Source organism: Desmodus rotundus, chromosome 9 (genome assembly GCF_022682495.2).
Source record: "Desmodus rotundus isolate HL8 chromosome 9, HLdesRot8A.1, whole genome shotgun sequence".
In the NCBI taxonomy this organism is placed as follows: domain Eukaryota; kingdom Metazoa; phylum Chordata; class Mammalia; order Chiroptera; family Phyllostomidae; genus Desmodus; species Desmodus rotundus.
Genome location: NC_071395.1, coordinates 56,486,138 through 56,496,562, shown reverse-complemented (window position 1 = coordinate 56,496,562; position 10,425 = coordinate 56,486,138). Strand labels below are relative to the sequence as shown.

At 59.5% G+C, this 10,425-nt stretch overlaps 3 protein-coding genes across 3 annotated transcripts; 1 reads left to right on the top strand and 2 right to left on the bottom strand.

The window, feature by feature from the left end:
* Positions 1 to 352: 352 nt before the first annotated feature.
* Positions 353 to 1,889, top strand: CTXN1 (cortexin 1). Its single transcript, XM_024560901.3, has 2 exons — positions 353 to 570; positions 917 to 1,889. Exon 2 carries the CDS (start codon positions 937 to 939, stop codon positions 1,183 to 1,185), a length of 249 nt encoding a protein of 82 aa, XP_024416669.1. The 5' UTR covers positions 353 to 570; positions 917 to 936; the 3' UTR covers positions 1,186 to 1,889.
* A 1,349-nt stretch (positions 1,890 to 3,238) lies between these two features.
* On the bottom strand, positions 3,239 to 5,983 carry SNAPC2 (small nuclear RNA activating complex polypeptide 2). Its single transcript, XM_024560809.3, has 5 exons — positions 5,734 to 5,983; positions 5,020 to 5,139; positions 4,804 to 4,872; positions 4,229 to 4,520; positions 3,239 to 4,135 (listed from the first exon to the last, which is right to left on the bottom strand). The coding sequence occupies exons 1-5, from the start codon at positions 5,914 to 5,916 to the stop codon at positions 3,804 to 3,806; spliced, it is 996 nt and encodes a 331-aa protein (XP_024416577.1). The 5' UTR covers positions 5,917 to 5,983; the 3' UTR covers positions 3,239 to 3,803.
* Positions 5,984 to 6,892: 909 nt separating this feature from the next.
* TGFBR3L (transforming growth factor beta receptor 3 like) lies at positions 6,893 to 10,269 on the bottom strand. The gene is made up of 7 exons (XM_071219240.1): positions 10,161 to 10,269; positions 9,131 to 9,267; positions 8,739 to 9,032; positions 8,013 to 8,133; positions 7,750 to 7,908; positions 7,471 to 7,621; positions 6,893 to 6,963 (listed from the first exon to the last, which is right to left on the bottom strand). Exons 1-6 carry the CDS (start codon positions 10,228 to 10,230, stop codon positions 7,476 to 7,478), a joined length of 927 nt encoding a protein of 308 aa, XP_071075341.1. The 5' UTR covers positions 10,231 to 10,269; the 3' UTR covers positions 6,893 to 6,963; positions 7,471 to 7,475.
* Positions 10,270 to 10,425: the final 156 nt, after the last annotated feature.

The window sequence follows — 10,425 nt, the reverse complement described above, 5'->3', positions numbered from 1 at the left end:
AGAGGGGCACCTTGTCTGGTTGGGACCCTGTACCCCTCAGGGTGAAAGGAGACCAGTGACGAGAAAAGCTACGGAGGGTGGGATCTCTGAGGGTTGGGGCTCCCCAGGGCTGGGGGAGCTTGAGTGGTGCTGAGGGTGGCATTGGGATTCCCGAAAGGAGGAGTGTGGGTGAAGGTTCAACCGTGAAGAACGGGGGTGCAGGAAGTAAACTGGGTAGAGGCATCTGGGGTGCTTGGGTGGGTGGGGTCCTAGATGCCTGCAGATCCGAAGGGTCTGAGCACCGTGATCCTGAGGCCAGGGCGTGGTCGCTGCCGAGCAGGCTCCAGGCGCAGCCTCCGCCCCCCATTCCCGCCACCGCACCGCCCCCGTTGCCATGGAAACAGCCGCGGCGGCCGGCTTGCTCGCGCCTCTCCCGCCTCGGTCTCTGCTGCTTCTAGGGGTGGGTGGGGTGAGCTGAACACCAGCTGCAGCTGCTGTCACCACCAGGAGAGGCCGAGAGCAGAGCCGGCACAGGTCCCAGAGAAGAGCGCGGCTGCTGGGCGCTCGGTCCCCATCGTGGTCGAGGCGAGGGTGAGGGGAACTGCAGGGATGGTGGGGGAAGGGGTCGCTGGGATGCAGAGAACAAAGACAGCGGGCAGGGGCTGGGCCATACCCCGAGGTGCACCCTGGCCGCACGGTCGCACCTGTTGTGTGCTGGCCGGCCTGGTCGGAGCTCCGTCTCCAAGCTTTCAGCGTCCCAACCTGCGCAGAGTTGGGTCCCAGCGTAGTGGTCGTGGCGTGTCTACGGGCGGGGGCATGGGCGTTGCCCGGATACCAGAGAGGGGGGAGAGGAAGGTCGGAGGCGATGTGGGAAGGCAGAACCTCAGTCCGCGCCCCGTGCCCCACGCCCCACGCCGGGCCGACCCCTTGTCCACAGGGCGCGCGGCGATGTGAGCCATGAGCACGACCTGGACGCTGTCCTCCGAGCCGTTGCCGCCATCGACGGGGCCCCCGGCGGGCGTGGGCCTGGACGCCGAGCAGCGCACAGTGTTCGCCTTCGTTCTCTGTCTGCTTGTGGTGCTGGTGCTGCTGATGGTGCGCTGCGTGCGCATCCTACTCGACCCCTACAGCCGCATGCCCGCCTCATCCTGGACGGACCACAAGGAGGCGCTCGAGCGTGGGCAGTTCGACTACGCGCTGGTCTGAGCCAGGCATCCCCAGGTGGCCCTCCACTGGTCAGGGGTGCCGGCGGGCCCGGACTGCCCTCAGGATTCCACCCCAGAGCTCAGCCCAAGGGTAGGGCGTGAGAAGTCCTGCCCGCCCTGCCCAGGCTCTTCCCATCCTCAGGCCTCTCCCGTCACCCCTCCCCGGCAAGCCCGAGCCCCACTTCGTGCCTTTATCCCTCCCTGTCCTGGCCCCCCAAGTTAACCGAGCCCCCATCGTGTAGGTGGCTTTGCTATTGTCCCGCGCCCAGCATGAGTGGTCTGTCCGTTCCTGGATGCGGGGGCTCTGTCCCCTTCCTCCCCTCCCGTCTGGCCATCCCTACGACATCCCCGCTGTGTGTTGAGCCCCTGCATGGGCTCCCTCCTGGCTCCACGGGGTGGATGTTGCACGCCAATATGCCCCACGCAAGCCTCCCTCGGACCTAGCCTGAAGAATCACAATGGCTGCTGTGTCCAGGATGCGTGGCGCCTTCTGTGGGGGGAAAGCGCGGGCAGGCTCCCTCCCACCCGGGGCTCAAGCCCCAGTCCAGATCGGCACACCCCTTCCTCAGTCCCTACTTCCCGTAGGTCAGTCACTGGCGACCCTGCCCCCTCCCCAAGACCTCTTCCCCCGCCCTCCCCATGCCTTCTCACTCATACCTGCCTGAGCTGACAGTGATAATAAAAGTTGTTGAGCGCTTACTTGAACGAGCGGAGTTAGCGCCTTTCTGCCCAGTGCTGTGAAGACCCAGACCCACACTTTGGGGAATGGATGCGTAACCACCTCAATTCCCCTAGCTCCAGGCAATCAAGACACCCTCCTCTTTCCTGGCCTGGGGAGACTCCGGGGGCTGTGAGATGGACTTAGCTGAGTGGGGAGTTGGGGTGGGGTGCCCTCAACCAGCCCTGGAGCATGATGGCCTCCTGCTGCGATGACCGCATCTTCAGCCCCAAACTCCTCTGACCCTGCCTGGTTCCTTCTTCCCACCATCACTGATCGCATGCACTTGGGTACTCAGGGTCTGGTGGGGGCAGGGTGTGATCATGGAGTGGGCTGGCCTCACTCCACAGCCCATGTTGTGCACTCTGGGGGAGCTGTGTGCAATGCGTGTGTGGAGAAGTGAGGGTTTCTATAAAAGGAAGGCTGAGTGAATGCATACTTGGAACACATTTTAGCAGCTCTCAGAGGACTAGGTAGGCCTAGGGGAATGCCGTTCTGAGGACATCTGATTCCTGCCCCACCCTCCCAACCTGCCTCCCCTCCACACCCTCAGAGGCTGGTGGAGGGGAGACAGACCCCTTGCAAGGGAACCTAATAGCACCTCCAAGAATTCAGGGCCTTTGACATAAGCAGCTGGGACTCCTGTTCCCTCCTTTACTCAGTTCTGTTCCTCCTCCTCCCCTTGCTTCCACACGTCTGCCTTGGAGACCCTCTTTCTAATCTGCAACATCTGACAGCCCACCGCTAATGCTTAGGCCCCCCAACTTTGGGCTTCGCTCCTGGCTGCCCTGTTGGGAAACCAGAATATCAAGAGTTTACTAAGGGAACTTCAGACAGAAGTGGCTTCACACCAAAAGGGGAGGGAAGGCGTGATATAAATAGCTAAGTGCCAACAGGCCCACTTGTCTATGCAAGAACGTTCCTTTCACGTGATACGGCCTACCCCTCCCAGAGTGCACTGGTGGCCCCGGTGAGGGTTTTGTTAAGTACAAAGAATCATTTGCCTAACACACCCTCACTCTGCTGGGGTCACCCCGTCATCTGTATCATGTAAGGTTACCCTGTTCAGAAAACCTTTCCCTGACACCTGTCGGGGTCAGGTTGGCCCTGACCCTCCATCAATCACCAAGGGTCCCCTCATAGCCAAACCTCACTCCTAGCAGCTTCAGAGCAGATCTGGTGGTGGTAGCCTTTGGTGACTACACCCTCCTCCCTGGCATGCCTCCCTTGGTCCCTAGGATCCTAAGCTTTGCCTCTCGTACCTCTACCTCTGACATCTCCCTCTGCACTTTGAACCCCCATTGCCACTTTAAGTCGCAGAGAAAAGAGAACAAGACAGATTGACAACTTTATTCAGTTATAGCAATGGTCCCCAACCTTTTGGCACCAGGGACCAGTTTCACGGAATACAATTTTTCCTCAGATGGTGGGGAGAGGGGGTGCGCACAGTGTAAAGGCAGGAAGAGCTCAGGAGGTAATGCTAATGTGAGTGAAGCTTCACTGGCACCCTCCCACCTCCTGCTGTGCAGCCTGTTTCATAACAGGCCACCCAGACCAATATAGGTCTGAGGCCAGGGGTTGGGGACCCCTGAGCATAGGACATAGGCCACAGGATGCAAGAAGCCAGGAGGGGCCAGTGAGGGGGGAAGGTGCCAGTGGTGATTTTTAGCCAGCCATGTGGTAGCCCTCACCTCAGTTCTGTGGCTGGACTTCTGTACAACTGAGCTTCCATTTCTGAGACCCTTCCTGTATGGAGGGTCTTAAAGGCCACTTGGTACTACACACCCAGTCAGGGACTTTCCACCATGACCAGATCCCCATGCATATCCAGTGCCAGCCCAAGCAGAATTGAGGGCCAGGGGCTACCAGATGTCTGGTGTGTCCTCTGCCTGCTGGGCCCCTCACTTTGCAGATGTAGCCACCTGGCCCAGAAGCTCCAGGGGCACCAGGAATGGGTTCAGGGGGCATACCCCAGCTGCTTGCCAGACAGATCTTGGTTCATCATGCCTGGCCTTCTCAGGGGCCTGGGGAATAGCCTGGCTGGCCTCCTCTTGCCCCCTAGGGCCAGTCCCACAATCCTCAGGCCCTCGTCGCAAGTTCCCACTGCTGGGGTCAGACTGGGGAGCCATCAGGCGTAGGTATGTATCCATCATATGCTCAACCAGGGCTGCACAGGGCAGGTGAGGCAGTTCCTCCGGAAGTGCCATGAGCAGGTCAAGGACCACAGCTGACTCTGGTGATGGATGGAAAGGGGAAGGGTAAGAGAAGAGCAGGGTTTGCTGCCTGGGACCCCACCCCCACAGCCCCCGCCCCTCATTCTTCTCACCAGCTGCAGAAAGCTCAGGGCCACGGCAGCTGTGGGACATGGAGGACAAGTACTTGTAGATCTTCTCAAAGTCCACTACAAAGTCTCCCTCAGTAGAGAGGCCACCTGGGAATTCAGAAGGTGCCTCAGGGGCGAGGCCAGGAGCCTCAGGGGCGAGGCCAGGAGCCTCAGGGCTCTGGTCTTCCTGTCCGCTAGGGGTACTGAGGGGCAGCAGTTTCCCACGTGCCTGTGTGGGCTTGGAGGGCTTGGACTGCAGGAGGCTGGTGGGCTCCACAGCCGCGATAGTGAGCACCTGGCAGGCAGAGAGATCAGGAAGGTAAAGGCAGAAGTCCTCCCTTCAGCCACTCCCCTGCCCTGCAAACTGCACTGAACCCTCCACCTCCGCCTGCTCACCCAGGGAAGGTGTCACAAACAGGAGATGGCCTCAGAGTGGGGGATACTGAGGCTTCTGACTGCCCAGAGTCACAGAACCAGTAAGAAAAAGGGCCCAGGACACACCTCCACCTCATTTAGACTCTTATATGTATGACCCTGTCCCCAGGAACACCCCTGGACTGCCTAGGGGATGGCTGTACCTGTGAGAAAGCCACAGTCAGGGTTTCCTCCAGCGGGCCTGTTATCTTCTCTGCCAGATCCATCCATACCTGGGCAGGGCAACCAGAAAGTACATGGTCAGCCGTGGGATCAACCCTCAGGAGTCCCCCAAGGCTTGCCCCTCCTGAGGATCACCTGACCAATTTATCCTCCCAACTCCCACGCCATCTTCCCTGGAGAGCCTTGCCTGAACTCACCTCGATGGGGGCCGGAATCTGTGTTTCCAGGAGTCTCTGACCCTTTGGGCCATCTGAATGCACCCTCTGAATGGCTTCCCGAGCCACACGGCCTTTGAGCTGCTGGAGGAAATCCCGAATCTGGGGAAGAGAGATGATGAACGGGCCTTCTACAAACCCAAGGCTGGACAGAGAAACCAAAGACCACAGACTGCTCCAGAGCCGGCCACTGCTCCTTGCTTCCTGCAAACCCATCGTTAAGGGCCACAGAGATTGTGCCCAGGATGTGGGAACAGGCCCAGATGTGACTTAATAAAAAGATAAGGTCCAGGCTCGTCTGACTCCTCCCCGCAGTCAGGGTCCGTGCCAATGCTAAGCATTACTCTCTTCACCTCCCCGCTTCTAGCACTCCGCCCCATTTCCCCGATTCTTATTTCAACCTCATTCGCGCCTAGTGTCGCGGCGCCAAACGCCCCGTCCCGTCCCGTCCCGTGCGCCGCGTCCAGACCCCCGTCAGTTCTACTCCGAGTGCGCCCCGCCCCTAAGTTTTGCTTTTGTCCAGCACCAGCCTCATGCTCATCCCGCCCACTCCCCGCCCCTCAGCCACACATATGCCCAGCCCCCAGCCTCGCGCTCGTCCGGCCCACGCCCCGACAACAGTCCAGCTTTCTGAGCCCGCCCCGGACACCTCGCAGGTCCTACTCCAGCCTCGCTCTTTTCCAGGAACACTCTTACGTCCGCCTCGCTCCGGTCAGGCAGTTCTCTGGCCAGATCGGCGGCGTCCGGCTCCGGCTGGCCACGCCGCGTCTGCAGTAGTCGGAGCAGCTGCCGCTTCTCGCGGGCACTCCAAACAGTGGTGCGGGTCACCTCGCCCAAATAGCGTGCCGGGGCAACTCGCCGCCGTTGTGGGGGTTTCATGCTTAAGAGGGAGGAGTTGGCATTCCAGGCCCGCTTCTCTGGAGGGCGGAGCTACGGAAGCCGCTGGGGCCACAATGCACCAAGCGGAAGCGGAAGCAGACGGGGGCGTAGCTCTGCGATAGGAGGTACGGGGAGCCTCGAGGATAGGATAACGGGGAGGCTTTGGCTGCGGTATTGGCAGGGACCAACGTGATTACCCCCGTCCGCATTTTATTTCATTTGTAAACTGGATCCCAGACCAGGTCTCATAACTTCTCTCCATTTCTGGACTCTTTGTGAAACTCCAACAGTGGGCTTTTGCTTCTGGAAGAAGGGTGGGTCCTGGCAGGAAGGGCAACTGTCCAGTCGGAGCCAAGAGCCTGGGCTGTGGCGTTGCCCCTGAGGACTCAGAGCAAGTGATTTAGCTGTACCCAGTTGCAGTTTCCTCATCTATAAAATAGAGCCCTGGCTGGTGTGGCTCAGTGTATTGAGTGCTGGTCTGCGAACCAAAGGGTCACCATTCGATTCCCAGTCAGGGCAAGTGCCTGGGTTGCAGGCCAGGTCCCCAGTAGGGGGCGTGTGAGAGGCAAACACTTTGATGTTTCTTTCCTTCTCTTCCTCCCTTCCCCTCTCTAAAAATAAATTTTAAAAATCTTTTTATTTTTAAAAGAGGGAGAGAAATATCAATGTGTGGTACTGATATTTCCCTTCTGTCTAAAAATAAATAAATACAATAAAAAAACCCACAATTTAACCTAGTAGAATCTGGTGCCCCTTTCTGTTTGGGACAAAACCCCCTTGGGTCTTAGCAAAAGGGCCTATGAGCCCCCGCCCTCCAACTGGGAATCCTGCCAGTCCTCTGCTTCCTGCCCCCCACCCCCGACCCCTGCACACATGCATACTTCAGAACTCTAGGTCAGACCAGTTGTTTATTTTGAGCCCTGGTGGGAGAAGTGAGGAGGGCGGGGCGCAGGGATCTTGGTCCGGGGTTCGGTGGGGTCCGAGGTCTGGTCTGAGGAAAGTCTGCCTGGTGCAGCGCTTGACCTGCGGGCACACCATCCAGCTGCGCTAGGGGAAGAGGATACAACGCATACTACTCAGGCTACCTCTTTCTCAGCTGATCATTGGCCTCCCCCATCAGTGTACATGCAGGAGTGAAGATGCTAGGTCTGAATCCTGAATTCTCGCCTAGTTTGGTCCTATACAGAGCCCGCAGTCCACTACGGGTGACCCACTGCCTGAATTCAAATCCCAGCTCCACCAAATTTTGTCGCCTTTGATAAATTACTTCAGAGTGCCTCATTTTTTCTTCTCTAAAATGGGGGCTATAATAGTATCTACCTGAAGGGTTTCATGAGGATTAAATTAGTTAATATATGTGAAATATTTAGATACTTGATACTAGCCAAAAGAGTGAGAAGCAGTATGTGTAAAATATTTAGAATGCTGCCTGGAACAGAGAAAGTGCTATGAAGTCATTATCACCTCCCTCCAGCTCTTTGGGCCCCACGTTACACCTACACCTACACCTACACACACACACACACACACACACACACACACACACACACTTACCTGCCTCACTGGGGACTTGGGGGCTGGGGGTCGCTAGGCGAGGCTCTCGGGGGTGGACCAGGAGGTGGGGGCGCTGGAAGGGAGAGGCAAGCTGCGGAGCAGTAGGGGTTGCTGAGCACTGGCCTGGTGCAGGGGTGTCCCCTGGGGGCTGCTGCAGGAATAATGGAGCAGGTTTATGGATGATCAACCCCCACTGGCTGGGATCGTAATGACCTGGGTCCCGAAGTGTGGGAATAGGCTGGGGGCCCAGTGAAAGTCCGGGCGGGCCAAGATTGGTACCTGAGTGCGCGCACACGAGGCCAAACCCGGCGGCCACCGCAGCACCCAGCAAGAAGGCGGCCACTACCAGCGCCACCACTGGTGCGGGCTCCAGGGCCACTGGGGTGGGCACTGGAGGCTCCGGACGTACGGCTTTGCTGGGGATGTCCTTGGGTGGCCCTGCGGAGAGTACAACGCTGAGACTGGGTCGGCACCCCAGCGGTCCTCCCCACGCTAGTTCTCTGGTCCCAGAGACCTTCCCCAGAGGAAGACTACACGCTCACTGAGGGGTGGCCGTGGGACCGTGACTACGATGGGCTGCGTAAGCGTATGCATGTGGGGGCCGTCAGCATCCAGACTCTCGCCGCTGCCACTGCCTGCGCATGCCTCATTCTGAGGCAGACACTGGAGAGGAGGGAAAGGGAGGGACGGGGACGTGAGGGTCCAGGGATTCGGAGGCTGGTTGGTAAGGCTCCCAAAAGATCTATGTATACAGTACTCTTTGCAACCAGGAGCCCTACCACTAGACCCCTGGAAATATGGCCCCTTGGGCGTCCCTGAGTGCAGCCCATAAGATATATAAGCAGTCAGCTACCCAGCTCCTGAAGACTCTAAATTTCGGTCCTTCTAAGTTCACACACCCCGGCTCTCTGAGCATCTAACCTGTTAAGTCCAACATTAGGTACCCAGAAATTTGGCCCCTTGCTGGCTTTCTTCATCCAACCGTCCGGCCCTGGAGGGACCTCAAAGCCCAGCGCAAGGGGATCTGAGTGCCCTGTCCATGAGAATTCAGTGCCCACTCCCTGTCCCCTGAGGAACCCTTATGTAGAACCCCATGGGCCACTCGACCACCCTGCGCCCAGCCACCAGCCTGAGACCAAGTCCCTATACCCAGCTCCAAGGCACCCTGACCCCAAGATCCCCAAACTCCGGGGAGCTCCTCATTCAGATGCTGGAAACGCTCCTGCCCAGCCCCAGGAGCCTAGACTTTCTGCTGTGTGCCCGCGCACCGGCAACGGGGGTGACAGTGCCAGAGGCGCAGGAGTCTGGTGTGCTCCCCAGAGACAGCGATGGCGCCTCAGCTGGCAATGCAAGAACTGTACAGAGGCATTGAAGACCGGGTGCAGACGGAAACTGAAGTGGGCGGCCCGGGGTCGTGGTGGCGGGAAAGTGACCGAAGAATCGGCAGGGCAGCCACCGCGCAGCAGTGCCAGGGCGGGCCCCAGGGCCGGACTCGAGGACGGTGTGACCCAGCAGCTGTGCAGGGCCAGGCCCCAGCGCCGGGAGGAACGGGCCAGGGCCGCCTAGATGGGGTTGGGAGGTATTAGGGGGTGAAGTGCTGCGGTCAGGATCAGCTGCCCCCACCGGCCCTCCCCCGGCCCTGGCGCGCCCCAGTCCACACCTGCACAAACACGCGGCTGTTCGCCGGGACCTCGAGAGGCCCCGCTCGGCGATGAAAGTCATCCTCTGCATCCGATAGATCTAGTCTGAAAAGGGGTCCGCGAAACCACGGCCCGGGCGCAGCTGGGAACAGGGATACTGGCGAGTGAGAGAGTTGCAGAGGAGGGAGGACCCGCTGCGCCTTACTCCCTCGGGTAAATGCGCCAACTTTCTAACCTGCTTCGAAAAATGGATACAGTGGAGGATTCACTCTTAACGCTCAGCTCTTCGCCTTGCTCAGCGCCAGTTGGGACAGCATGTCCTCCCTGGAGACCCCTGGTACTTCACAGCCCAGCAACTGAAGCTGGGCACAAAGCTGTGCACCCCTGGGGAGGAACTCCCCTTTCTGGACCCTGATTTCCCGCCCCCCCCTCCACGGGCGAGGATATCCCAGACTAGGAAAGGGGCAAGGGGCTATGGACTGCAGCATGGTCAGCCTGGGCGCGGGAATGTTGGCTTCACCCTTCCCTTTCTAAGGGCACATAGGTGCTGTCATCAACCGTGGGGCGGGGGGCGGTGCAAGGGAAGGGGTAGGAGGGGTGCTCTCCCACAGCCCTTCTGGCACAGCCCAAGTCTGGCCAGGTCACCGGGTTCTGGGGCTTTTGCCTCACTCCCAGGCTCAGGGCAGTGGCAGCGGGGAGCACAGACAAGGGTCTCCTAAAACCAGATGGCACGTGCAGGCGGCGCACACACAGACACACAGAGGTCTGCCTTCAGCTGGGTCTTTGTCTCTCAGACATGCGGGATCATCCCCTGCCCCACACACATTCCCTAAAAGCATTTGCACAGCCCTCTCCTCCCCCACCCCCAATCTTTACCCTCACGGTGATTGCTGAGGACTTTGAAGAAGCTGAGGATCTTAGAGAACCTGGAAATGGGGGACAGGGATAGACCCGACCACCCATCCACCCCTTCCCACAGTACATGGGAGGCTGAGAAAGGGTGGCACAGGAATCGGTGCACAAAGGCACACGTCTCCAAGCCCCACATACCAGGAGGCCTGCTGGGTGAGGCAGAGACCCCGTGAAGCAGGACCAGCAGCAGGAGCGTGGGGCCCAGCATGCTGGACTGGCTACTCCGTGTGTGTGTGTGTGTGTGGGGGGGGGGGGGGGTTGGAAGCGGAGGCACCAGCTCCAGCAGCACCCAGGCCCAGCAGGTGGGCAGGCGGCCCTGTCCTTGGCTGGGCAGCCACTCCCAGAGGCAAAAGAGCGGGGGCGGCAGGCTGAGGGGCTGACACCAGAGCCCTTACCCAAGGCC